Raw genomic sequence first — 27,806 nt, 5'->3', positions numbered from 1 at the left:
AGAAAAAGAAACTGCTTTCAATATCAATAATACAATTGATTGATGCTTGTTTATTGTCTGCATTTGTCACCATCTGCCCCTGCCAAACCATCACACGTGCCTCGAAGAGCAGGCAACAGTTTCCCATCCTGGTTCACTCCAAAGTCCTGGGAACAAGTTCACCACCAGTAAACACAGTCCTGATTCCCCAGGAACCAAAAGGGGCTGTACCTGACAGTCCTACTTGGTATTGGCCTCACATTTAAATCTCCAGGCATTGTGGTGTGTAACACCTCGATGTGCTACATGTATTTTCAGGCTCTTTCATAGCCCTCTGCTTGAAACAGGAGTCCTGCCTTGTAAAGGCATACAGGCTTGGAAATAACTGATTCCACAAATGTAGTCACAGAACAGTAATTTATACAAAACCTTCCACCCTGCCTGGAACATACTGCTTTACATTCATGGCAGAACTGACTCTCAGCACTCCCAGTGTGATTCTTCTCTGCGAGGAGACCTAAATGTACAGGCTATACAAGAGACTCCCTGCATACATAACAATAAATAATTACAGCTTCTTCTGTGGTAGAGAGCAGCAACCCTCTTTTTCTTACTATATTACATATCAAGGAGAAACAATTAAAGATATAAAGCTTCCTTTTCTTCAGAAAGTGCTACATGGAGCTTCCAGTACATTCTATCTGAAAGAAACCCCACGGGAATCTTTATGGACTTCATTTGTTTTTTTTCTGGGTCAAAAGGGATGATTTGAAATGGACTGTCTTGGTTGTGAACCTTTGGTTCCAGGAAGTCTCTGACACAGCCTTCCCAGGCTCTAAGAGGAGGGCAGATGGGAAGCAATGAGGTACTTGTTTATCTGCACAGCCCTCTGGAATCATCTGGAGATCTGATAGGGGAAATACTACAACTACTGGACAACAGCTGTGGATAGCACTGTGATTCGTGGCTCAGTACTGCATAGAGCAAAGCACCCTCTTAAAGGCTGAGAATTCTTCAATGGCTTCACCAGCACTTGAAGGTCTTCAGATCCTTCCAACTCCAAAACCTCTCGTTATCTCTTCTGCTATTGACAGCTCCTGTAAAATTCCACCTCACAAAGCTTCCCTGCCTTACACGGGAACCAGAGGTTGGTCCAGAAGAATGCACCCAAGCACAGTTTGGTCAATGGGAAGCAGCCCACTGCTTGACTCACAGACACTTTTTGTGTGTATCACAGAAAGGGCAGAGATCCTTTCATAGTTAAATGGTTTATCATTTGCTTGTGCTTCAGTTGAGCAAAGAATCTGACTTGGAGGTGTTCTCTGTGGAAGCACTGGATGGCTCTGAAGAAGATACTGTGTATTTTCCTGCAAAACAAGAAAGCGATCAGATCGAAGGACAGACAGAGTGAGATATGCTGGGATTGGCACGTTGGAAAGGATGCCCAAGGAGGCTGTGGATGCCCCATCCCTGCAGGCATTCAAGGCCAGGCTGGATGTGGCTCTGGGCAGCCTGGGCTGCTGGTTGGCGACCTGCACACAGCAGGGGTTGGGACTGGAGGAGCGCTGTGGGCCTTTGCAACCCAGGCCATGCTGGGATTCAATGGTTCTGTGAAAATAAAATCGTATCTGAAGTGGTGGCATCCATGAAATGGCTGCCAGTTAACCTTTGACAATTCCAAGTTCCAAGGTGGGGGGAGGGGGGGGGGAACACCAAAACACTTACCATGATCATGGTAACAAGAAGCTCAAAACAAAGCTCAATTGGTGGCCTTTAGAACTGGTGAAATATGCCACAATCTGATAGCTGCTTTAGTGTTAGACAGCTGCACTGCTAGCACTGCTACAATTACAAGCAACTGTACTAGTGATTCCACTGACTTGTGTTATTGCAGTTCCTCCTCAGTAGAAGATGGGAGTGCTACCCCTGCACGAACGGATAGGCAGATTGATGGATAGGGATAAACAAACCTTAGGAGTGGGAAGTCGGGCCAAACCTTGTCAGTGCTTTAACAGAAGAAATCTACTGTCACGTACCTGTTTTGCCAAATAAGTTGTTGAATGTTCTTGAAAATGGATAGCTCATGGAAAACATCGGTGCCACCAGGATCAGGGATGTTGACTGAAAGAGAGAAATGGCTTTTTGTCAAATGCTTAGAACTTTCTTTGCAGTCACATGGAGAAAAGTAAAAGGTTAACATAAAAAGCTGTTCTGCAGCACAGATGGGACAGGTTAGATGGCATCAGTTCATTCATTTGCATTTTTATGATGGCAGTGGAGGAGATAGACAAACTTTAAACAAAACTACCCAGCACAAAAGGTGACAGCCTATCTCTAACCATTGCTCAGTTGGGAACACGGTGTAAGCTTCAGGGTCATTCACAGAATCACAGAATCACAGGGGTTGGAAGGGACCTCTGGAGATCACTGAGTCCAATGTCTCTGCTATAGCACTTCCCTACAGCAGGTTGCACATGGGGTGTTCAGATGGGTCTTGAATATCTGCAGAGGAGGAGAGTCCACCACCTCCCTGGCAGCCTGTGCCGGGGCTCTGTCACTGTAAGTAAGTTCCAAAGTAAGGAATTTCTTTCTCATTTTTTGTGGAAATTCCTATGTTCCAGTTTGTGCCTGTTGCCCCTTGTCCAGACACTGGGCACCACTGAAAAGAGCCTGGCCCTTTCTTCTTGACACTTGCCCTTTACATATTTATAAACATTAATCAGATCCCCTCTCAGCCTTCTCTTCTCCAGGCTAAACAGCCCCAGATCTCTCACCCTTTCTTTGTACAGGAGATGCTCCAGGCCCCTCATCATCTTTGTGGTCTTCCACTGTGGCCTGAGCTGGCAGGACACCGTTGGCCTTCATGGACACAGAGCACCCTGGCTCATGGACAACCTGTTGGCCACCAGGACCCTCATGTCCTTTTCTGCAGAGCTCCTCTCCAGCAGGTCAGCCCCCAGCCTGTGCTGGTGCATGCAGTTATTCCTCTCCAGGTGCAGGACAGGACTCTACACTTGCTCTTGTTGAACCTCACCAGGTTCCTCTCTGTCCAACTCTCACCCTGTCCAGCTCTCACAGACTGGCAGCATGGCATTCTGGTGTGTCAGCCACTCCTCCCAGCTCCAAATCATCAGCAAACTTGTGGAGGATGGACTCTATTCCTTCACCCAGGTCATTGATAAAGGCACGGAACAAGACTGGATGCAGCACTGGCTCCTCGCGAGCATCACTAGTTACAGGCTCCAACCAGACGGTGCCCCTGATCGCACAGCCCTCTATCAGTGTCAGACAGCAGAACGTTCTGGCCCTTTATCCATTAAGGGCGGCAGGAAGGCTGAGCTGTGCACTTGGGATCGGCCATGAGGGCTGCTGGGATAACCAAAGGCACATTGAACTCTACGCACTAGAGGGCGGCGGAACACAACTGTGTTCGGTCCGGAGAGCTTTTGCTGCTAAAATGCTTCATTTTCAGAGCTGGTATAGTTTGACAAATTAATGGGATTCCTTCAAGAAGTATATTTAAAAAAATACAGAATTAAATGTCTTTCTCTGTTCAGACAGCCTCTGCTCACTGGGTTGTGCCATGGTGGGGGAAATAAGGCCTATATCATAAAGGGAGAGAGGGAGAAGGTAGATGAATAACATCTAAAAATTTTGATCAAGGACTTGGATCTTGCTTTATTTGTTCTTTTCAGTAGAACTGCCATGGAAACGGGACAACCCCAACAGTCTGGGGCAGCTTCAACAGCGTCAACTTCAGCTGAAAGTGTTTGGTCTGGAAGATTTTGTTAGAGAGGAATTCAGAACTGGGGCTGAAGGCTTAACAACTTGCTCCTTCTCCTTTATTCTGCTGGATGTGCCAGTACAGGAGGTAATGAAAAGCTACCATGCTTAATGATAGTTGTGTAAGTTATTCCTCCCGTGCTGGGAAAAATGAGGTTTTCCAGAAGTTGAAATAGCACCACATCCAGCAGACATCGTTTTCAGGACAGAGACAAGGAATGGCACTTTAAAAATGCATTAGGAAATATTCCTAGCTATGAATTCCCAGTGGAATTCCTCCTGCAGAAAACACTGGGAATACTCAGAGTACCAGTTTTAAAAAGTCAGATAAATTATTCTCAGGATCCAAAATGAAGAAAGCTTCAGCAGAAGATAGCCAGAATTTTCTGACTGGTCCCAATGGGAGGACAAAAGGTGGTGGGCACAAAGGCAAAATACGAAAAATCCCACTGAAAAATGGTTCCACTGTGAGCAAACAAAGGAGTAGATGGGGCAGAGAGGTTGGGGAGCCTCCATCCTTTGAGCTATTCTGAGTTTTCTTAAGCAATACTTCAGCAGATTCTTCTGATAAATCCTGTTCCTATACAAAGTGAAAACTCAGCACCATGAGAGTGATTCAGACACTACAGGAGTGACCCAGACACTTCTGCAATCTGAATGAGATGACATCCAGAGGCTCTTTCCAACCTCAGCTGTTCTGTGATTGCAAATGGACACAACTTGGACAAAATGCTGTTTCCTCCTCCCATTTTGTATTCTAAGAATCAAGCTGGCTAAGCTATCAGCTGCCTTACAAGTCCCAGCAGCAGCACGGCCATCCTTCCCTGCCCCAAGAAATTCCTTCTGAATTTTTCTTACATTGTGAATAATTAATGGTGCTCCTGGAATTGTCTTTTTTCAAACTTAGAGTTCCAGTTACATTTTGTACTTTATTTCTTAGGAAATTCAGTATGTTTTCATATACTGCTCTAGATCAAATGTCCGCCAAGCTCCTTCTTATTTTTGACCAATTATTGTAAGTGAAATAATGAACTTTGAAAAGGGAAGTGTATTCATATTTGTGTTGTTAATTTCTTTCTCTGGTCAGTTCTAAAAAATAATTCAGCATACACAGTGCAATGGACTTAGGAGACACATGGGGAATGTTGGGTTATTCAACAGTAACTTAGAAATATGTTCTTAAATCAAGCATTTCACCTTTGTTTGTTGTGAACTCCATCTGGACAGTGAATTCCTCTTCAGCAGGGCTTCTTTTATCTATTCGTTCAAGAAAGAAAAATGCAGTGACTGTGTACAAATTCCAACAATCTGTCACATAATACAGGAAATAGTTTGACTTCTTACCTTGTTGTCCCACAGAGTCCCAAATACCAAAATGAACAATCCCTAGGAAACAGAAAATGACATATTTGACAACATCAACTTTTAATTGCAGTACCTCACAATTATCACAATCACTGTCTGTGCTCACTATTAGAACTCCAAACTCTCTGATAGAAGGCGTTTTTGAAGTGCATTTCACATGATGATGGACTGTTGATGTGGTTGGAGTTCTCCAGGATGGACTGAATACCTGGTTTAGAAGATGACCCGGGTAGTTTCTAGCATTAAGTACATCTGGAAGAACGGGTATTTGTATATGGGAGGCATGCCTTCCTATTTTTACAAGCTGGAAGGTGCACAATAGGAAAGGCAGGAGAGATTGGTCTGGAGTGTGCAGGTTTGAGGACATTCTTAAGAGACAGAGCAGACATAACTATTGCTGTCTTTAAGAAATCCTGTTGTATCTAGATCCTGCTGGCCTGGTTGTAAAAACTGCTGACTGAAAATTCATCCATGGGTTTGGTCAGTTCCTCTCTTAGTAGCACTACTCAGCTGTCTGGGGGGATTTTCATGTAGTTTATAGTTCCTCATTACTTGAACCCACAAGAGGATCATGTGATGCCTCCAGATGCACTGTAATAAGAGCAGAACTTGATGAGCTGTAGCTTGCCCAACTGAAAATAATGGGGCTATTTTCCTCATCTTCAGGATAGGAGTTCTTGCCAAAAGCATTGGCAAAATTAGAAGTTGTGTCTGTGCCAGATCAATCTACGAGGCACATCTGTTAATGAAGCTGATCATACAAGGTGTTTCTGAATGCCTGGAATGGGTTTCCCAAAGAGCCCTTTGGGAGTGAAGATGTGTAAGACAAATCTGAGCTTTCCTGTGCTGTTTTAATTCCCCTCAAGCACAGCACTGCAGGAATGTCACTACTTGTTAAACGGGCATAAGACAGAACAAAACCATGCCTGTGTGTAACTCACCTGCAAAGCGTTGAGCAGAGCGAAGAGGATGTGGAAGGCTTGGTGGCTATGTTTGATGATGACGGTGAGACCAAATCCCCAGGTGAGGCCTAACAGTGGTGTCAAGATGATGAGACTTTTGCAAATTTGAAACAAGGTCTTCCGCTCTTGCTTGTTTGTCCTGTCCCCAATGTTTGGCCTTAGTATTTTTATTATCACAACTGCAGTGATGAACAAATTCATGGCCACGATGGCCAGGGCAGGTATGACAAAGGCCAAGATAGCTTTACTGTCCTCCCAGTTGAGCCAGCAGGCATCCTTTCTGGTGTAAGTGTCCCATGGCAGCGTGACAGCAATGGTGGTGACTGCGAAGACAAAGGGGCACCCATAACCCAGGCAGAATACCACTGCCTTCTGACACGTCTTGCTTGTGTTATGTAAGATGAAGACTAGTCTGTAAAAAAGGATGAGGCCAAGGCTGAGCATCCAGAAAAAGCCACACAGGTAGAATAAATGGATGAAGAATGTGGCTGCAACACAGATCTCTCTTCTTCTCTGCATGCTGCGTTCGCTGATGGAGGCAGTGACAATGAACCAGACGTCAGCAATTAGGAGAGATGCCGCTGTGTTGAGAATGCAGACGTGACGGACGTAGGAGGTTGTGTTGTTTGTCACGGTTTTCCAAACTAAGGATTCAATTACAATACAGACCACTAAACTCAAGATCGAAATGGCCAGGCCAATGTGGGTAATGTAATCTTCAACAGAATTTGGAGCAGGTTTATCCGGTGACATCAGAATGGAGAATGGCGTCAAGTGATTGCAGGAACAAAGGACATTGTCTTCTTCCTCTGTTAGTGTGCAACTTTGATTATCCCAGCTTCCCCTACTGTTGTTGAGGTTGAAGTCCCAAAAGACACACTGGGGTGCCTTCAAAGACAGGTTTTCTTTCTGAAAGGTCATATTAATATGGAAGTTCTGGCTTCTCTCACAGCTCAGAACTGTTGATATCACCAAGCTGTTCACATACATGTTCGCATTCACAGGCAAAATACGACCAAGAGCTGAGTAGGCCACACTGACAATGGTTGAATTTGGAGGCATAGTCTCGATTTTATCAATCAGCACACGAGCTGTGAGGTTTCCCAGGCGGCTGAAGTCCTTATTGTAGTCTGCATGGCTATGTCCTGTGACAACCATACCTTGCAGCTCAAGGGTTTCAGTGGACACATGTGGAATGCTGTTATTGACCGGTAGGAGGTTCTCAGAAAATCTTTCCACTGCGTTCAGTAACAAAGAACTGATGGATATCTGCCCTTGATTCAGGTCAGCCCAAAGCTCCTTCTTGGAATCAGCAACAATAACATCCACTGTAGTGAAGTAATCCTGTAACAACAGAACAACAATGCTGCAACTAGAAATCTTGTACGAATACTTGTTTTTGATGATAATTTCTGGACTGACCGAGAATTGCCTGTTGAAAAAGCCCTACGTGTTCTTCTTTTGTTCAGTCCACATGAAATATTCAATTATTAATCCTTTCCACGCCCTATTTTCAAGTCAAGGCTTCCAAAGTAATTTGCTTAGCTTGTCTTTATATGTTAATATTTTCTCCAGCCTTCTTTCCCAGGCCTCACTCCTTATGCTACCTTTGATTTTTTTCTATCTCATTCTCCAACTAGAAAACAAGTCTTCTTGCCCATTTCTGCTCAGAAGAGCAGTGCTATTCCTGCACACCTGACAATCAAGGCTTACAAGTATTTCTATGATATGTTTTGCAATTCAGTTGTTGTAACATCAGTTAATTTTCCTTGCATCATTGTGGACCCTGGAATTTACTGTCCCTATCCTTATTTAAAGCCCATTTTCTATTCTCCTATTCCATCATTCATAGAATCATAGAATCAGCAAGGTTGGATAAGACCCACAACATCATCCAGTCCAACCGTCCACCTATGAGCAATATTTCTCACTAATCCATGTCCATCAACACAATGTCTAACCATTCCTTGAACACCTCCAAGGTTGGTGACCCCACCACCTCCCTAGGCAGCCCATTCCTTGGCCTTTGCTCTAATCTTGAATCCCAGGGGCATTTATGGGCCCCTAGAACATTTCTAGCTGCTAAGCTAGAATACAGCAATCTCTCTTTCATGCTTAAGCTCCTAGTCTTCATCATCTTCCATAAATACTTGTTTCTTTGCCATCATTTAATCTTTGTGGTCACTCTGTCTCATTCCTTTAATTCCCTCCTGTTCCTGACTCTAACTAACCACAGCAGTCCATCAGGAGGAATGTCATTCTTTATGACAAAAGAGACCAAAGGCACTGATGAGTATTAACAAGTGTTAAATAAAACCTTACGATGATGGTGGACTTCTCTGCTTCTATTGGAATAGAAGAGATGCTGTAGAGGATGGTAACAATTGCAGCAAGGTTTGCAGAAGAACTGTCATCTTGCAGCAGTACTATCTGATTCTTCAGGTTCTGAAGGAAGTCAGGTAGGCCGGTTTTTGCACTGGGACTGTTGACCAAGGACTGGAACAGAAGATAGCAGTGTATCACATGTATGCAGTTTGCCTGGAGCTTGATCCTCCTTCATAACAGCTACAGCAATACGAATCATAGAATCATAGAATCATAGAATCACTAAGGTTGGAAAAGACCTAAAAGCTCATCCAGTCCAACCGTTCACCTCTTACCAACAGCTCCCACTAAACCATGTCCCTCAACACAACATCCAGTCTTTCCTTGAACACCCCCAGGGTCGGTGATTCCACCACCTCCCTGGGCATCCATTGCAGTGCCTGACCACCCTTTCTGAAAAGTAATACTTCCTCATGTCCAGCCTGAATCTCCCCTGCCGTAGCTTGAAACCATTCCCCCTGGTCCTATCACTGATGACACGAGAGAAGAGGCCGACCCCCAGCTCACTACAACCTCCCTTCAGGAAGTTATAGAGAGCAATGAGGTCCCCTCTGAGCTCCTCTTCTCCAGGCTGAACATTCCCAGCTCCTTCAGCCTCTCCTCATCAGCCCTGTGTTCCAGACCCCTCACCAGCTTTGTTGCCCTCCTTTGAACACGTTCCAGGGCCTCAATATCTTTCTTGCAGTGAGGGGCCCAAAACTGGACACAGTACTCGAGGTGCGGCCTGACGAGTGCTGAATATAGGGGAACAATCACCTCTCTGCTCCTGCTGGCAGCACTGTTTCTGATGCAAGCCAGGATGCCATTGGCCTTCTTGGCCACGTGGGCACACTGTCGGCTCATGTTCAGCCGAGCATCCATCAATACCCCCAGGTCCATTTCCTCTACGTCTTTGAATAACACAGAGAGCACCGTACTGCCAAGAGGTAAAGTTTGCCCCTCCAGACACGTTACCTCTGCCGTGAGCAGCAGGCTGTTGATCTGTTCGGACACGCAGTCATTCTTTTCCAACTTCCACGACTTGCTGCAGCACTTATAAATTTTGCTGCCTCGGAGAAAAGTAGTGTTTAAAACAGAGCACGACTTTATTAACACGTCTCCTTCCCTTCCAAAGGTATTGTTTTCTGAGCAGGAAATGATGTCCTCATCTGTATTGAGAAAAAGACATCAAGACGGAAAGCTGAGAAGCATAGAGATGAGTAATTTACCTCCCATCAGATAAGTGACCACACAGCATTCTGAGTTATTTAGATTAGGATTTCAGTTTTTTCTTTTCGTCAATTATGACCTTTCAGTGGGTATATGTCTCAGAAGTGGGTTTTTTTTTCCCAATAACTACCAGGCTTTCACTGCTCTCCACAGTAAGTATATACAGAAAGATTAATTTATATCTTCAAACATTCTTCCAAGGCCTAAGAGGATCTTTTTTGAGAGCAGGGAAATATTCTGGGTCCCTGTATGCTGGTTCCTCTACTATGGGCCTGTGGTGTTTTGCTCTCAAGGAGAAGCTGCAATCAAAACCTGGTGAAAAGAACGTTGGCTTCTAAATTCTCATGTCAGGTTGTTTTTTTTTTCAATCATGAAATGAGAAAGAAAACTGAAGAGAGCCCCTTGTTTTGGGGTACTTGACTGAACTGCCAAATGAACACCCAGTGTTTTAGGCTCTGTCCACTGGATTACATGCACCATAGGGGTGGGGTTGTCACTACACTGACTGCTTATGAACTGTAAGTCTCTTTGTATCCGTGATCGTTTCTAACCTAAAGTGAGTTTATTATGCTGAGAGACTCAGTTCTGCTGTAGCCCACATAGGAAGGTCGTATGAAGGTTTTGATAGTGATGCATTAACACTTTTTTGATGAACAGAGTGTCTGCTAATTGGCTTTGATTGGGTTACTCACACTAGCTGCCACTTAAAATCAAGTGTCTGCATATATATGTGGCACTGTCACATAACTGCCTGCTCCAGCACAGGGTGTGAAGACAGAACATCTTGTTGAATTATTATTATTTTTTTTCAACATCAGCAAAATGTGTGTTTTCCTCTGCATTCCAAAATTTCCAGCCAGAAAGGAGACAAAAGTTCTTAGCAAACAAGAACTGTTTGTGTTGTCACCCGATTAAACTAGTGACATCTGCTTTACCAGAGATACTGGGATTTCCTATGTAGCAGCCAGGAGGAGCTCTGTGCTTGTGACACTTACCAGCTATCAGGTTCAGCTGTATCCTCTCGCTGCTGACCTCCTGCCCAATGCTGTTCACAAACTTGCAGTGTGCCTCGAGCTCCTTTCTCCTGCATTCCATTTCTGTGTAATTGTACGAGTAGCACAAGAAATTTCCTCGCTTCTTTTTTTCTGCATGGAAAGTTTGAGGTGGGTTAGTGCTGTTCTAGGACAACCAGCTGGCAGCAGAAAGCTGACATTTCTGTCTGGGCCACAGCCTTGTCTGTCTATGGATCTATTGAACTCCAGATCTGCCCCAATCTCCCATTGCTTTGCAGTATGCCCCAACTGCAGTCTCCTCCAGAGAGGACCCAACACATCTCAGCAACCCGACCATCCCTCCATCTCCCCCTGCTCACACTTCAGCCTTTTTTTGTCTTTTTGCTCCTGCCTGCTTTCTGAAACAGTTCAGCTGTTCTGTGCTCGCTTCTAATCTAGCTATTTTGTCACCTGCCTGAAAATTTCCAGTCTATAGAGGTGTCCCAGGGAAGCCAAACACCCACAATAAGATTAAAGACATGGAAGCCTCAGCTGCTGCAGGTGGTATCTACAACCACGTAGAAGACAGATCTTTGAACTATATTCAAAGATGTGTTGTTATTCTACATTTTTCAGAAATTAGTGGAAAGTCATGAGCAACATTTCCTTGATTCTCATTTCAAACAGGTGGCAGAGAGGAATATAAAAGAAAATAAATGTAGTTCAGCATTCCCCAACCAGAACGGTGCTGATGATGCTTCCCTCCCCTTGCCCTGCATGGTGCCTCATTGCTATGGCAGCACACCAATTACTCTTCTGAGCCACACTCCCTAGGCCTGGCAACCATCCTAAAAAGCCCATTTCTGTATCTTTTCATACCCTTAGTGGTACTCACAGGTAGTTGCAATACTGGTTACATGAACATAACTGAAAACAACGAAAAACTACAGGGTCTGGGTTGTAGTACGTACTGTAACTGACGGTTCCACAACTTTACTCTTTCTTACCAGCTGGAAATTCTTTTTCTTGCACCACAAATCTAACATCATAATCTTCCATGGTGTCAGCACTTATGCAGCAGTTGATGGCTTGGGGCATCCTGCACATGATAGGTGCTTCAACGGGGTCTATCCAGATGTGCTGCTTCAGGGGCAAGGGAATCACATTGATTGTCATGCTAGCAGAATTGTTCAGGGAGTCCTGGGAGAATGTGCAGACGTAGGTGCCTGAGAGCAGTGACACAAAAGCCAGATCTTAGTCAGTGGAAGGGCTCCCCAGCTCCTGCATGCTCATCAGCCCATCAGTTCATCACAAGTACAGTCCTGGCAGTATCGGGATTTTCTGTTCTCAAGCAATTTGAATTTTAATTCTCGTTCTCTGTCTCTCCCATGATGAACTACCTCAGCTATTTGCTGGGCTGGGGATGCTGAGCTCTGGGAGCAGGTCCAGAGGAGGGCACTGAGATGTCAGAGGGCTGGAGCAGCTCTGCTATGAGGAAAGGTTAAGGGAACTGGGCTTGTTTAGCCTGGAGAAGAGAAGGCTGTGGGGTGACCTCATGGTGGCCTTGCAGTGCTTGAAGGGAGCGGATAAACAGGAGGGGAACGGCTGTGTGTGAGGGTGGATGGTGATGGGACAAGGGGAATGGTTTTAAAGTGAGACAGGGGAGGTTTGGGTTGGATATGAGGAGGAAGTTTTTCCCCCCAAGGGTGGTGAGGCACTGGCACAGGTTGCCCAAGGAGGCTGTGGATGCCCCATCCCTGCAGGCATTCAAGGCCAGGCTGGATGTGGCTCTGGGCAGCCTGGGCTGCTGGTTGGCGACCTGCACACAGCAGGGGGTTGGGACTGGAGGAGTGCTGTGGGCCTTTGCAACCCCGGACATTCTATCACTCTATGATTTCATTGCCTTTGTAACTGGTGTCAGCCACGTTCACTCACCATTCCAGTCTTGAGTGGCAGTGTTCACCTCGAGCACTGATGTGGCTGTGGATTTGTTGGTAGTAATGCACGCAGCACATTCTACTGCTTGTATTCTATCTCCAGAATGGATTTCCCATCTGATGCTGTCATAATTGCTCACATCACTTTCACACTTTAGACTGAAGCCATATCCCACGGAAACTGATGTGTTTACGCTGGAAGATATTCTTACCTGGGCTGGGAGAACACAAGATAAATGTCACTATATTGAGGGCCGCTTGTCAGAATGATTGCTTTGCCAATGGTGTGCACTGAAGAGCCTCAGACAGCGGGTGGTCTCTTGGTGTTCCCTCTTACCTTCTCGGAAGTACGTAATTCGGATGTCCCAGCTGCTCTGGGCGCCGTGCCCTGTCTGCAGCTCACACGTGTATGTCGTCACCGTACCCGACTGCTCGGCCAAGCATAGCGAGTCCACCACATTGAGCTTGTATTCAGTGCAGTTACTGCTGAAACTGGGGACTCCTAGAGAGAAAAAGAACTGAAGGTCAGGGGGCATCTAACAGCAGTTGGGTTCTTGAAATCCCAAGCAGTCACACTAGCTGAGGAAGCCCGGTGGTTTTGTCAGCACCCTCTGATAGAATGCCACTTGAACACATCAGTGCTGAAGTCCTTTCTAATCCTTCACTCTGGAACTGCTCACAGAAGTCTCAAAGGCCCAATGCCCCTGCTTTCAGCACTGCTCTGCGGCCAAAATTAATGTAAATTAGAGCCACAGCAGTGCTTGGATGTGTCAGGATGGGCAACATGTTGCCCAAGGAGGCTGTGGATGCCCCATCCCTGCAGGCATTCAAGGCCAGGCTGGATGTGGCTCTGGGCAGCCTGGGCTGCTGGTTGGTGACCTGCACACAGCAGGGGTTGGGACTGGAGGAGCGCTGTGGGCCTTTGCAACCCAGGCCATTCTATGATTCTATGAATTGAGGTTGTTCTGGATCAGCCTGACCTCATTGCTGTATGTAGGAAACAAGGTAGGCAGTACAGGAGGAAAGCCACTGAGGAAGCTTGGCAATAAAGGGCAAATAAGGGCTCTTGCAGCCCAGCTTTCACCTCTTTCTGCAAGCACTGCTGCACAGCAGTGGCTGTGCTCCGTGGCAAGGACTGTGCATGAACTTTGAAGGTTTATCTGTATGTCCCACTTCCTGATAAAGTCCTTTTACAACAAATGTTTATCATGGACAGAAAATCCATACCCATAAAACATTTAAGGAATCCATACCCAGTAAATACTAAAGAGGGCATTAAGCTGGTTATAATGGACTTTCGTGAGATTCTCTATTGATGTCATTTCGTAACTCCCTGCAACACACTGTGCTTGGAGATATATTAACTCTCACGTTCATGCTATTAGTAAAGCCTAACAGGAAGTCTGACTCAACTGGTATGTGATGGATCACAGCCCCATGTGGAGTCAGTTTTTAGGTAAGATGGAGCGGTTTTGAGGGGTACTACTAATCCCTCTTGGCTTCCCCATCTTGTTATGTGGTACACAGAGACTTTCTGCCCCCAGGGATGACGCTGCAGATAATCATAGACACCCTTACAATTCATTGTTTCTCTCAAAACTAGAGGATGCAAAAATAAGCTTCTTGGACAGTCAGTGTGATGATGGTCTAGATGGCTGTTTCCAGTTGGGATGGCACAGATGTGAGTATCTGCAAAGTGCATGGAGATGCCCAGATGCCCAGAATCCCATCTACACTTGGGCAGTGCCTATGGAGTCTGTACACACTTGGCCCCACTCTGGGGCATACCTCATGCACACCTTAGTCTCAGACCTCTGGGCTAGCTGCTGCTGAGCTGCACGAGGTCTCTGACAGACATGCAAACCAAGTAGTGAAAGGCAACCTTTTGAAAATCTCACCTGTAATATTGATTGCTCCGTTCACCTTCCAGTTGCCAGTAAGCAGTGGTAATTGTCCATCAATGCAACAGAACAGCACAGGGCTGTTTGCCTGTATCTCAGGGCTGTTGCAGCTAACTTTATCATTGTTTGAGTATGAGATGATACGTAGTGGAGACACTTGTATTTCTTCTGTGCCTCTGTATATCAGATTTATAGACAGGTATCTGCTTGTAAAAGTGCATGTGTAGGTACCTGTAAGACAAAGACAACATCTTTACACGCAGCACATTTTGCTGTTGGTTCCCCTACATTTGGAGTTGTGAACTGGGAGCTACTTTGCATCGAGTTTGCATACATGTTTGCATGCATGTTTGCATACATGTCCTGGCACAATGTCACCCATTTCCCTTACTCTGATTTTCAAAAAGCTCTAAACAAGAGCACGTGAAAAACCAAACTCTGTGGGCTCTTACTTCTTGGGTTATGTTTGCAAAGGGGACGAGAGCCTTTGAGGCAAAATGCAGTCACAGCCTCAGTTACCCCACACAGAGGATGAGGCGGCCTCACTGCTGAGCAGCCACTCCTGTGATGTGATAGGGGACATTGGCACCAAAAACACCCATGTCAGTCTTCCACATCCTACTGCCACTGCAGGTCAGCAGGTGGTTCATTACAGAAAACAATCAGACCAACAAACAACCAAAAGCTGACAGGGAAACGATGAGGGATGCTCTATTTTTCTGTCTCGCTCCAGGGAGTCGCAGTCACTGCATGCCTCTGCTTCCCGTAGAATCAGTTACACTAGAGATTTGCATCTGCTCTTTTAATGATAGGAAATCGTACCAGAATCCTCCTGCGTAACGTTGATAATTGTAAGAACTGCCCGTGACATCGCAGTGCTGTTGTCTGTCTTCATGGAGTGCCGTGAGCTGTTCAGGATGATCTGACTGCCATGATTCCAGGTCGTGTTCTCAGCCGTGGCGTCTACCTCGCACATCAGTTGGATGGCATCTCCTTCAAAAATGTGGGCAGGGCTCACAGTGAAGTTCGTGCGATCTGGGAAGACAAAGTGCAGCATTCTGCATTATTGCACGGTGCCTTTCATTGTAGAAATCTCAGCTGTTCTGCAGCTGCACGCAGTTTTGGCTGCAGGGCACTGCCTCTGATAGCAGATACTACATTATCCACAGGATCTTCTACCATCTCTGTCAGCCAAAGGTCCCAGACAGCTTTACAAAGGTGGACTTGTACCAGCTCTGCTTTCCAAGGAGGAAATCTGGGAGAGAAGCAACCCAAGGAGAGGGCCCACAGAGAGAGCTGGTCAGTGCTCAGACCAGGAGAGATGGCGGCACTTTGTTGGGCAATGTGCTGCAGCAGTTTGGACAAAGTGCCAAGGAAATCAGAGGGAACATGTTCTTTAAGGCAGCTGCTTGTTCTGGCGTGATGGCGTGGAGAGTATGGGCAGCCTGACATGCAAAGAGCTCAGTTCAGGAGCTGAGCTCAAGGGATTCAGTCTCTCTCCCACGGAGATACTGCATCAGGGTTTAACAGAGTAGCTGGAAGGGTTTGGTTTTCAGTCAGAAATGCTGCATGCATGGCCATCTCATTCAAATTCTAAGCTTTGGTGAAATGAAGCACAAGGTGAAATGAAACAGATGAGAAATAAACAGTTTTTGTAGGTCCAGAATTAGATAATCAGCAACATAAGGTGAATGCTGAAGGGAAAGACTGGGAGAGTTTTGCACTTACTCATTATTTCTGTAGTGAAGGAGGTGGGCTCTATGTTGTACGATTCATCCAGGTACTGTACTACACGTCTGCTGGAATGCTCCAGCTGATGGAAGCTCGCTGATCCTGCCTCCACTCTGTAGTTCACATCAACACTTCCAGGCCTGAGCAGACAGAATGAAAGAAGCACCATGACCTGGCAGCCTTGCATACCAGAGTATTTCTATGTTGTGGGACCATCTTGTGTGCCTAGGAAGGCATGAGAGACAAAGGTTCCCGTAGGACTCACAGCTTGCTCTGGTATATAAGAATCATAGACTGGCCTGGGTAGAAAAGGATCACAGTGACCATCTGGTTTCAGCCCCGTCTATGTGCAGGGTCACCAACCAGCAGACCAGGCTGCCCAGAGCTATGTTATCCATAGTCCTACTTTCATGCTAATGGTTGGGATTTCCTCTGCAGCTATGATACTTTTATTTCACATGTACATACTGTGCATGAGTTCTAAGCAGAGTGAGTGCAGGCTTTGCTGAGCTGTGCTGCCTTGAGGAGAGATTTGTGCCCCCTAGGAAAACATGAAATTGTTTACTTACCTGAAACCAGTTGTTGTTGCTGACACAAAGCCCGGTAAGCATCCGTAGCCAGCATTAAACTGTAAACAAAGACACATGACAAGACTTGAATCCTCTGCATTGTCACTCTAGTGTAACTAAAATAGGGAGCTTTCCATCCAACATCGCTGTGAGCAAGAGTGTGCAGTGTATCTGACAGAATGGGCCTTGCCACTGCCACCAGAATACATTTATATGGATGGATTCATTCTCTACATGCTCATGGGGATGTAGGCTGGAACCAATAATGTGATTTTTTTCATATTTTTGATGCAAAAGATTTCTGAATACTTCTTTGTCTTCCTATGTGTTAAAACAAAGGGGAATTTTGTCCTAAGCTGTGGCCCACTTCATTGCTGCAAGTGCTGCAGTCTCTGCAGCTTCCCCCTGCAAAGTGGGGCAGTGACAGTGACAAATCAGGTGCTGAGACACAGGATAAATGCTGCTTTTTAAGAGGGCTTTGTGGCTTTAAGGATGGAAAACAAAATCATTACCGCTTTATCGAGGTCAGCTTTGTATTTTTTGTATAGCTGTGAAGAATGATTCCTGAGATCATCATGGAAGGCTGTGCCAAGTCTTACTGACATATTCATTACAGTGGGCTCTCCCATACCACATGAGTCTGTAAGGAAAGGCATAAAAATAAATCAAAAGCAAGAATTACAATTAAAATTAGCTTTTTCTACTAACTTAAACCTAACTCTTACAACTTCACAAGGTTCATCTGCATGATAGAAAAGCTACAGTTCTCATAATTTCCCACACCTACTTTAGATGTGCGCCATCTGCTGAATACCCAGACCTCCTCTCCAGCTGTAGACTAGCTGTAGTGTTTAGACCACCACCAGAAAGTGATGTATTCAGAAGGTGATATGCAGCTTTCTTGCAGTGATTGAATTGCTACACTACTTCCGTTAAAGAGGGAATGGTACTTAACTTATATATAGCAAAAATTGCATGGGATGAATCACCCCCTGTGTTTCACTGAAATGAATGTAAAAAATCCTTGATGGCTTCAGGAGGGTGATATTCTGGGTGAAGATTCATCCGTGGGAAGAAGAGAGTACAAAATACTTGGACATCAGAGCCCACTTTAGGACAAGGCCATTCCACGCAGAGGAGGAATGTGGTGCCCAGGGTCCTGGGCTTCCAAAGGATCTGAATTTCCACATGATTCGGTGCCTTGTAGAGCTACCAGGTCTAATCCATGCAGTAAGAGCACGGTGTTGCCCTGTTTCAGAACAATTGCCTCTGAGTGCAGCAGCTAGCATGGTGAGCTGACAGCACTTAGCTTAGCTCTGGAGCTGCCTCTGTGTTCCTTTGCTCCAGCACAAGCAGTGGTGGCTTCCTCAAAGCCTTCATGGGCTCTGTCTTGGGTTGCAGAAGCAACAGGTAGAGCTCCATCCCACTCCTGTTAGCCTGAAGGTCCAGCCAACAGCCAGGCTCCTAAGAAGTCATGGGCTCCTAAATGAGTCATCATGAGAGCTACAGAATGAAAACTAACAAAAAATATGTGCTGGGGTTTTTTTTCATTTCTTTTATTCCTTCTCTCCTCTGGAGTTATTTTGATACAATTTAGTCACATTTGTAAGATCTGTTAATGAAAATCTGAGAAGAAGAAGCTGTTTTTGCTTAGCAGAAATTCCCAGAGGCACATGAGGGACTGCAGGAGCTGGGGCTCTTGCACGGCACTACATGTCTCCATATAACTGTGTTGGGAGCGCCCCCCACAGTCACAGAACCACAGCATGGCCTGGGTTGCAAAGGCCCACAGCGCTCCTCCAGTCCCAACCCCCTGCTGTGTGCAGGTCGCCAACCAGCAGCCCAGGCTGCCCAGAGCCACATCCAGCCTGGCCTTGAATGCCTGCAGGGATGGGGCATCCACAGCCTCCTTGGGCAACCTGTGCCAGTGCCTCACCACCCTCGGGGGGAAAAACTTCCTCCTCATATCCAACCCAAACCTCCCCTGTCTCACTTTAAAACCATTCCCCTTGTCCCATCACCACCCACCCTCACAAACAGCCTCTGAAAGAGAAGAAAATCCAGGGCATTTCTGCACACCTTCCACATTCATGGCAAGGAGGCAGCCCAGCGCTCTGCTCAGCTCTGATCTTCAAAGCAGCACAGGGCTGTGCAATGCTCAGGCACAGCGTAGTTTCTCCTTACCTTTATTCTGAAGCTCACAGTAGGGCCCAAGAAAAGGCTTTTCTCTGGTGTAGCTACACGGCTGGCTGGGAGCTAGGCTGATGGAAGGGCAGCTGATCAGGTCACTGCACCCCGCGCTCGGCCAGGCATATCCGCTTTCACAAGAACAGCATCTCTGGTTCTCAGTGGTCACACAGACTGGACACACAGTTGGACAGACAGAGAAACACTGTAAGAATGACAGAATCACACAACATCCCAAGTGTGGAGGCACTCCAGAGGATCCCTGTGCCCACCCCCGGCCCCACACGGCACCCCCAGCCCCGCTCCCAGCCGCGTCCCAGCGCTCCTCTGGCCGCTCGGCGCCGTGCCCACCGCCGTCTGGGCGCAGCCTCGCCCTCAGGCCCGGCCCTCCCCTGCCGCGGCAGAACACGTTGTTAACAAACTGATTTTCACACACTGCACGTGGCCCTCGAGGCCTTTAAAAGATCCGTTGTTTTGAGGATGCCTCCTTTTACTGCTTCTTGGGCCGTCGGGAATGGTCGGAGATTCCTCCCTGTCCCTGTAAAGGCCTGGTGCATGAATTGCATTAATTGCTTGGATGTGATGTTTCACAACCGCAGTTAGGTAACAAAACCTGCCCTGTACCCATAAGAGTAAGCCTGGTGCTGACTGCATCTCACACAGCCTGCCAGGTCAAGCAGAGCCCCTTGCAGTGATTTACACTCCAAACACAAGTGGGAGGGAAGGAAACAGTCTGATGGCTGTTGTCGCAGCTTCCTGAAACTTGAAAGTGACTCAAACTGCTTGTTATTTAAACTGGAGCGAAATTCTTTGACTCAAGCTTCCTCTGGCTCTGTCCCTTCCTTAGGAAAAGAAAAGCATTTGGGTCTACTAATGCTAACATTATGTAAAGAAAAGCAGTGGGGTGGAGGTAACAAACCACGCTGTGTGACAGGGCTTTGCTGGGTCTCTCACTGGGCAGCAGAGACTATGGGAGATACAGAGTACTGGCAAGCAAGAATGTCAGCCAGAATACAAAAATAAACAACCAACCCACCTGTTGTAACGTTGACACTTGAAACTGTCATTTCTACATCTGAAATATTGGTTGAAAATGGAAGAGGGAGGTTTCTGAAATACTCTTTGATTGGTTCCACGAAGGATGAATTCATAAGGCTTACTTCAATGTCAATGGCATACTCCAGGGGTGGGGGGTCGAAAATGAGCACTGGAAGAGAAATGGCATGAGACTGCAAAGCTGTGTGAGGGCAAATCCTAAACTGGGGGCTTCCCGGATGGCATTTGGCCTTTTGTTGCAATTTCACAGCAGCAGAGTTTGGCATTCTGTTTAGGAACACTTCCAACTTCCTGCTGTGCAGATATTCTGCACTACTTCTACCTGCTGCCTGTCCTGCCAAAGCCAGATATCTGTGGTCTCAGACCAATAGGAAGCAAATATAGACGGCATAAGATATACAGAGAAAAGGCGTCTCATCCACCCTCTCCCTTGAGTCACTAAGTGCCCAACAAGAACTGAAGCCATGCTGGGTTATCCTGTGACCCCACACTGCTTAGCAGCTTGTGCTTTGGTTTTCTTCCTCTAAACTAAATTTCATCTTGCATAGGAGCTTTACGTATCCATCTACGACTGGGCAGAACTGTGCACCTCTCTTATTTTTTGTGTTTTTACTGCCTCTTCTTTCTGACTGCCTGTCTCCAAGCACTGTCCCAGCACTGACCTCACCCACGGCTTGCTGGAAACCCGCTCTGCTGCCATACATACATGCACATACCGTTTCGCTTCTGCCTCTGCAGGTCTGGTTGGAAGCTTTCCTCTCCTACCTCCCTGCCAATCTGTGGGAGAAACAGAGAGAAGTTCTGTGAAAAAAAAACTAAGTGAAGCTTTAACTACTGTGGTTGGCATGAGAAAATAAGCAAAGAAAACCTTCCTGTTAACAAACTCCTCCTCTGCAAGCAGAATGTCTGTGTCTTCTATGCAGGGAAATGCTAAACCCCACTGTTCAACAGGGAGCGGTGGCATGGGTTCGCCAGGCTGGGTTCACCCAGGGTGCAGCTGAGTGCCTTGCAGATCACTTTGCTTTTTCAGTCATGCCTTGAACTACAGTGACGCTGACATTAGCAAGGAAAGCCAGGGAACAAGCAGCGATGTAGGCAGGAAGTCTGTGGCTTGGCCAGTTTCTTGAGCCCTGCTGTAATCATTGTTTACAGAAGGGATGAACAGGCTGGCAGCCCTTCAGCCATCTCTGGGCACCAAGGAACATCTGGCACCTGATCTGGGCTGGGCTCTGTGTCACGGCGCAGCAGCAATGAGGCTGGCAAGGTGTGCAGTGCTTCTCCTGAGTCAGCTGCCATGCATGACCTTCTGTCATCCCCTTCACCCCCCATCTTTGCACCCAGTGCTTTCCTTTGCAATTACTCTCCCCAGCGACTGCGGCGGTGCTAAGTGCTGCCCCATGTACCTCACATAATTCACACCAGAATAATGACTCATTTGCAAGGTGCACCAGAGATCAGTGACTGCTCTTTTCATGAAAAATGCCAAAGTGCTTTGGGCTGCAGATGGTTGGGAAAAGCAGAGCAGGGAGAGGGAGGTGATCGTCCTCCTCTGCTCAGTTCTGCCATGAGGAAAGGTTGAGGGAACTGGGCTTGTTTGGCTTGGAGAAGAGAAGGCTGTGGGGTGACCTCATGGTGGCCTTCCAGTGCTTGAAGGGAGCGGATAAACAGGAGGGGAACGGCTGTTTGTGAGGGTGGGTGGTGATGGGACAAGGGGAATGGTTTTAAAGTGAGACAGGGGAGGTTTGGGTTGGATATGAGAAGGAAGTTTTTCCCCCTGAGGGTGGTGAGGCACTGGCACAGGTTGCCCAAGGAGGCTGTGGATGCCCCATCCCTGCAGGCATTCAAGGCCAGGCTGGATGTGGCTCTGGGCAGCCTGGGCTGCTGGTTGGCGACCTGCACACAGCAGGGGATTGGAGCTGGAGGAGCGCTGTGGGCCTTTGCAACCATTCTATGATGATTCTCTTCTGGTCTTCTTCCAACTTGCCCAGAAGAGCTTGGATTCCAGTCACCCCGTCAGAGCTCAGGACCCTGGCACATTACAGGCTGAGTCTGTTTGGGCTTGAGTGGGCTTATAATATGTAAAGAAGTGTTTTACATTTTGCAGTAAACTGTGATTTACCAAGGGTTTGTTGATCTGTAGACTGTTTTTCTTTACAGACACTTTTAACACCTATTCAGTTGTTTGGTCCCTTTGTTTTCTGTGCCTCTTTTGGCCTCTGTGCCTAGGGACCATTTGTGCAGAAACTGTTCTGCACGCACACACAGAACGAAGCACAGAGCAGACTCCTGTAGCATCTGCAGATGAGGCAGATGTCAGTGAGGGACACTGCGGGCAGTCTGCCCAGGAGCAGTGCCCAAGCAGCTCTAGGCTGAGCCTAGGGGACAGCAAACTAAATCCCTTGTAGCCTAACACAAGTTTTGCTCAATTCCTTCTGGTGAGGCTTTAAGTCTGGGAAGAAAAAGAGTCCAGTTCGTGGAATTTCTATCCATTTTCCACACTGCAGAGATTCTCTGGTTTCAGTTTCCCCACTTTATCTTGTACTGCCCTTCTTGAAGGCTTTCTGGCTGTAGAGCTGGGCTCTATGAGCAGAGACCAAATTACAACCCGTGGCTCTGGGTTAGGATACTCACAGCAGATTGGGTGAGTGGGTCAAAGCCTGAGGCCTGAGACGTCTGGAAGCGTGTTGTGGCCAGTAGAGACAGGAGGTGGAGGGCTGCAGTAACTGGGGATGGCATGTTGTTGTCAGCTTTGCTGTACAGCCTAGGAGGAAAGTGGAGAAGGATCAGATTTTCAGCTGGCTCTCACAGAGGGAAGTGCTCACACACCCTACAAAGGCACGGCATTGAGGCTGCTACAGCACGCTGCTCACTCCATCCCAGATGGAGCACAAAACAAAGTCTGCAATAATACCTATTTACTGTCACCAGAATATTTATTCCATTTCTTCTTTATTTTTCCTTTTTTTTTTCACGTCACCTACACCTACTCAAAATGGAGAGAGAAAGGACCTTCTGGAGACAGCATGGTTACATCACAGGTTTAGCTAGAGATTTCCACCTGTTTATTGCCCCTCGTTAATGAGGGAAACAGTGAAAATGATCTCTCCTGGAACAAAAGTACATGTAAATTGAGTTTTAATATGCAGCTCCACTGATGGCAGTGATGCTAACAAGTGAATAACACGGAATGTAAGAGTGCTGACACGTCAGAATATTGCGTGGTGCCTGAAATTACAACCCAGAAAAACGTTTTCCAGATCACTAATATCTAAGCTAAGCGTCACAGGTGATGCAGACCTTTCTAGCAGGTGCTGACACACTCTGAGTGATGTGAGCACAGAAAGGCAGCTGGAGGTATGTTTAGAATTGTGGCTTGGTATAAATATGCACTTTTTGAGTTTTGCTGACAAAGCATTTCTCTCAATTCCAGATTAACAGCCAGCAATGGCTGTTAATGCAATGGAGAGAGGCAGAATCCAAGCAGACTGCAGGAACCACTTTAAGAAAGGAAAGCACTGCAGAAAGTCTCTGAAGACTCAGCAGCACGTGAGTGGTAACATCAGCTTGTTTAACAATCAAGTGAGCTTGACTAATATCATGAACTTTTGCAGAAATAATCATAGGATCACAGAATGGCCTGGGTTGCAAAGGCCCACAACCTCTTTGGGCAACCTGTTCCAGTGCCTCACCACCCTCTGAGTGAAAAGGCATCTGAACAAGCAGGAAAGCAAGGCTACATCTACAGCACTCAGTGCAGCCGCCTTCAGAGAGGTGCTGCCATTGTCTGTGTGCTGGGGCTCCCCTTGGAGCCTGCATTAGAGGTGCTGAACCATATGTACACTCCTGCCCAGGGCTTCCCCAGGGCGGTGTTTCCAGTGCTCTGACTCATACCCTTTTCACATTATGTCACACTGGTCCCCCTTGCTTGTGAAACATAACTTTTTCCTCCTTGACCTGTAACTTTAAATTCCTTTGTTCCTCTGTAAGCCTTCCTATTAGTCATGACCTCTTTACGGTCAGTGAGTCTGCATGGAAAATGAAAGTTAATTCGGTCCCATCTATCAGCAGAACAGGTCCAAACCATACCATGACCAAGCAAGACTTCCTGCAAGAAGAAGAAAACTTGGCAAGGCTTGTGTTTGCAAGGCAAAGTAACTGCAATAGGATTCATTCCACCACGTAACTGGTAGCACAGAAAACACCAGCTGAATGAGTGGAAAATGACATTCCCCAACAGCCACTTCCCTGTGTTGGGAAAGGAAGGGCTTGCTGAGAGCTGACCTTTCTTCGGAGTGGTTACCTCGATTTTCAGCAGGGACTTAATGCCCATGCAGCTCATGGCTTCTGTGGTCTTAGCACTGTGCAGGGTTCAAAGAGCCCTGGTAGCACCTGGACAGAAGCAGTGGAGCCTTGGCGTGGCGTGTTGCCTCGCAGCAGGGTTTTATCTCAGGTTTGGTGATTAGACTGCTCCTATTGACACATCAGCCCCATGGCTCATTCCTTGGGTTCCTGAGTTTAGGCCTATTCAACTGGCAGGGGCTGCTTATCCACCTTCTGCCCGGCTCCCAGGTGCCCACTTCTCTCTCACAGGCAGACAAACCTGCTTTGTAGAGGACTGTGGCCGTACAAAGATGTTTAGGGGCTGGAGCATCTGTCATGCCACAAGTTGATGAGAGAGAGGCACTGCTCCACTTGTAGTCTTGGAGCAAGCTCATCCATGAGTACCAAGAACTGGAGGGTGCTGGAATGGCTTCTTTGGCGAGGGGTTCTGAGTGCAAACTGAAACAAGCATTTCTACACAGAGCATCCTCATGCAACCACCCACGGTAAAGATATTCTTTATGACTAAAGAATTTTATTCTTGATGGGCTGAAGAGTCCTGTGTCATTCCAGCACCGTGGCCATACCACATCTTCAGTACTTGTACACCCTCATCTTTCCAAGTGTGCTATAAATGTATAACTTAATTACGCTGCACTGTCCCTGCAAAAGCATTTTCCTACAGTTTAAACAGCTCTTCCTCCCTTTGGGCACTTTGTGCAAAAGACGGGAAGCCTGTGGGGTGAAGGGCACATGGAGAAAGGAACCAGGAGCTGCTACAGAGCAGGAAATGGGAAGAGAGCAGCCAGATCACAGCTTACCTGCTCAGACAGCCTCTGAGTATTTATTTCAGATTTTGTCCCAGGGCTGAATCCCCTGCTCTCTGTGCCTGCTTGCTTTATTCTTCCACAGTCACAACAAAGAGCTTTCCCTTCTGTGCTTCAGACACAACCTTTGAGAGTGCATAATGAGTTGGATGGTCAGACAATGTTTGTTTCAGACATGAAACACACAATGACTTTAAGAAACACACACCCAGGCACAACAATATTTCGTGGGAGAGCTGGCCGAAAGGGAAGAGGGGGCGGGGGAAGTTGCGCTGACCTTAGATAACACATCAGAATGAGAACAAAACTGAAATAAACACAGATTAATCAAGGACTCCACACCGAACTGCGGCGCGATAAGGACTCAGACGGGCCATAAACAGGCGGTGGGACATGATGTGATGCTGAGGAGCTGTGCTACCCCAGCTCTGTGCCCAGCTGAGGTGGTTGTTACGTGAAGGGAGGTGTGGGGCTCAGGCAAAGGTTCAGGATTTGGCAGGGGAGGTTTTGACACAGTGGTTGTGCACAAACAGATGCCATGGTGGTGCTGAGCACAGGGCTGAGTGCTCCGTGTGCCACGTGATGTTTGGTCTGCCAGGCTGAAAATAGCCACAGCCAAACCCAGGGTGGGAAGGCACTGAAGTCGTCCCTTCCCTGGGAAAAGGTGGTCCTGCCCCATTCTTGCCCTCTTCCTGGCGCATTTTGTCCCCTCTGCGTATGTGCTGCTCAGCTTCCTTTCCAGCTTTGTGTTGGAGTGTCATAGATGACAGAAAAACTGAGAAAGCTAAGAAAATATAACAGCAGGAGTGCAGCTCCGTGCCGTTCTGGTGCTTGCCTGCCCCACGTCTGGAGAGGTGCAGGTCAGGGTGCATCCACCCATCCCTGGTGCTCTGCTGGGAGAAAGGATGGAGCCATAGATGTCCCCTTCCCCTCCTCATCTGATCTGGAGCAGCAGCGGTTGTTGGGCCGGTCCCTCAGCACAGCCCACGTTAACAAAGCAACATGGAGGGCAGCTGTGTGTGTGGGGCAGGGAAGGTGGGAATCTCCACGTGCTCACTTCTGTATTTATACACTAAACTGTGAGGTCTAACAACACTCATCAGAGTGGAATTTCCAGGGACTGCAGTGCGTTTTGGATTAGATCCCTGGGTCAGGCCAGCCACAGGCTGCTTCTATAGAGATATGGAAGCACTGAAGTACTAGAAAGCCTGATGACTGCACATTTCCTGCCCGCTGTGTTTTATTAACCTCTCGATTTTTTCCTGCTGCTGCTGCAGAGTGGGCCGGGGGAGGCGGCGGTGCAGCTGTGCAGGTGTTTGTGCTCTGGATCTGCACACCAGCTCTGTGCAGCTGTCAGTCCTGCACGGCTACCCCTGTGCCACCAGCAACCTAAGCACAGCCAGCACGCCACATGCCATCCTCATCATTGACATGGGGCTTGAGATCAAGGCTGAATGTCATCAATACAACCACAGAATGATGTGGGTTGGAGGGCATCTCACGCCCACCAGTCCCAAATGCTGTGGGCAGGAACCCACCCAGCATCCATGGCCTCACGCACTGCCACCATGGCGACTACAGCTCTCTGTGCAGCACAGATGGGACTCACTCATTTCCCATTGCCCTGGAGACTTCCAAGAGTATTGGACTTTATACAGGTGCTTGGACTGGCTCCAAATATCACCGCACTTTGTACTCAGAGCAGCATCCATGCACCCTGCTGTGCACACAGAATCACAGAATGGCCTGGGTTGGAAGGGATCTCAAGGATCACGAAGCTCCAACCCCCCTGTGCCATGCAGGGCCACCAACCTCCCCATTTCACAGCAGCCCAGGCTGCCCAGGGCCCCATCCAACCTGGATGACCTTGAACACCTCCAGGGATGGACGGGGCATCACAGCCTCTCTGGGCAGCTGTTCCAGCACCTCACCACTCTCACAGCACACAACTTCCCCCTGACATCCAACCTCCAGCTGCCCTCCCTCAACTTCAAACCATTTCCCCTTGTCCTGCTGTCATCTCCCCTTTCCAAGAGCTGACTCCACAGGCAGAGCAGGTGCCCGTGTTTATCAGCAGCACAGCTGTGCCATGGGCTCAGGCTCAGAGTTTCTGCTTTGTTTTGCAGGCAGCTCCGTGTTGCCATTCCCATTGCACTCACAACAGTGATTCCCTGTGGCTTTTATGCTTTTGTTGCTCTCTTTTTTTTTTTCTTATGCTTTAATAGACAAGTATAAAAAGAATAAAAATAGTTTTGATAGTTATGTGCCTTAACTGTTACATGTTTTATATGTGGCCCAAGACAATTCCTCTCCGCTCCGCATGGCCCAGGCAGACAGCCCAAAGTTTGGGCACTCGTGCTGCTCCATCCAGCAGTGACTGTGGGTGTGCTGGGATGTGGGGGTTGTTCTGAACCCACCCATTTCCAGTGCCCCCAGCCAGAAACCTGGCATATGGAAACCAAGCAGGGCACTGCTTGTCCCGTGTGCTGGCAGAGGATGAATCGCTTGATTTCACAGATAGCATTTTCTCAAAAGAAGAAAATGAGAACAGGAAGATAATAAGTAACACAGGATGCCCAATCATCTCCTGATCACAACTGGGG

General features: G+C 47.3%; 1 protein-coding gene across 1 annotated transcript; it reads right to left on the bottom strand.

Annotated features, from left to right (window-relative positions):
• Positions 1-30: 30 nt before the first annotated feature.
• ADGRF5 (adhesion G protein-coupled receptor F5) lies at positions 31-25,353 on the bottom strand. The gene is made up of 21 exons (XM_042883507.1): positions 25,198-25,353; positions 22,688-22,817; positions 20,773-20,833; positions 20,037-20,207; positions 18,998-19,174; positions 17,326-17,453; positions 16,814-16,872; positions 16,242-16,384; positions 15,336-15,548; positions 14,511-14,744; positions 12,950-13,114; positions 12,611-12,829; positions 11,683-11,901; positions 10,679-10,828; positions 9,429-9,622; positions 8,412-8,585; positions 6,069-7,433; positions 5,107-5,148; positions 4,960-5,019; positions 2,016-2,100; positions 31-1,346 (listed from the first exon to the last, which is right to left on the bottom strand). The coding sequence occupies exons 2-21, from the start codon at positions 22,790-22,792 to the stop codon at positions 1,267-1,269; spliced, it is 4,044 nt and encodes a 1,347-aa protein (XP_042739441.1). The 5' UTR covers positions 22,793-22,817; positions 25,198-25,353; the 3' UTR covers positions 31-1,266.
• Between the last annotated feature and the right edge of the window lie 2,453 nt (positions 25,354-27,806).

Source organism: Lagopus leucura, unplaced genomic scaffold (genome assembly GCF_019238085.1).
Source record: "Lagopus leucura isolate 7727_CA_CO unplaced genomic scaffold, USGS_WTPT01 Super-Scaffold_100038, whole genome shotgun sequence".
In the NCBI taxonomy this organism is placed as follows: domain Eukaryota; kingdom Metazoa; phylum Chordata; class Aves; order Galliformes; family Phasianidae; genus Lagopus; species Lagopus leucura.
The sequence above is the reverse complement of the archived record's forward strand: the minus strand, read 5'-3'. Positions and strand labels throughout refer to the sequence as shown.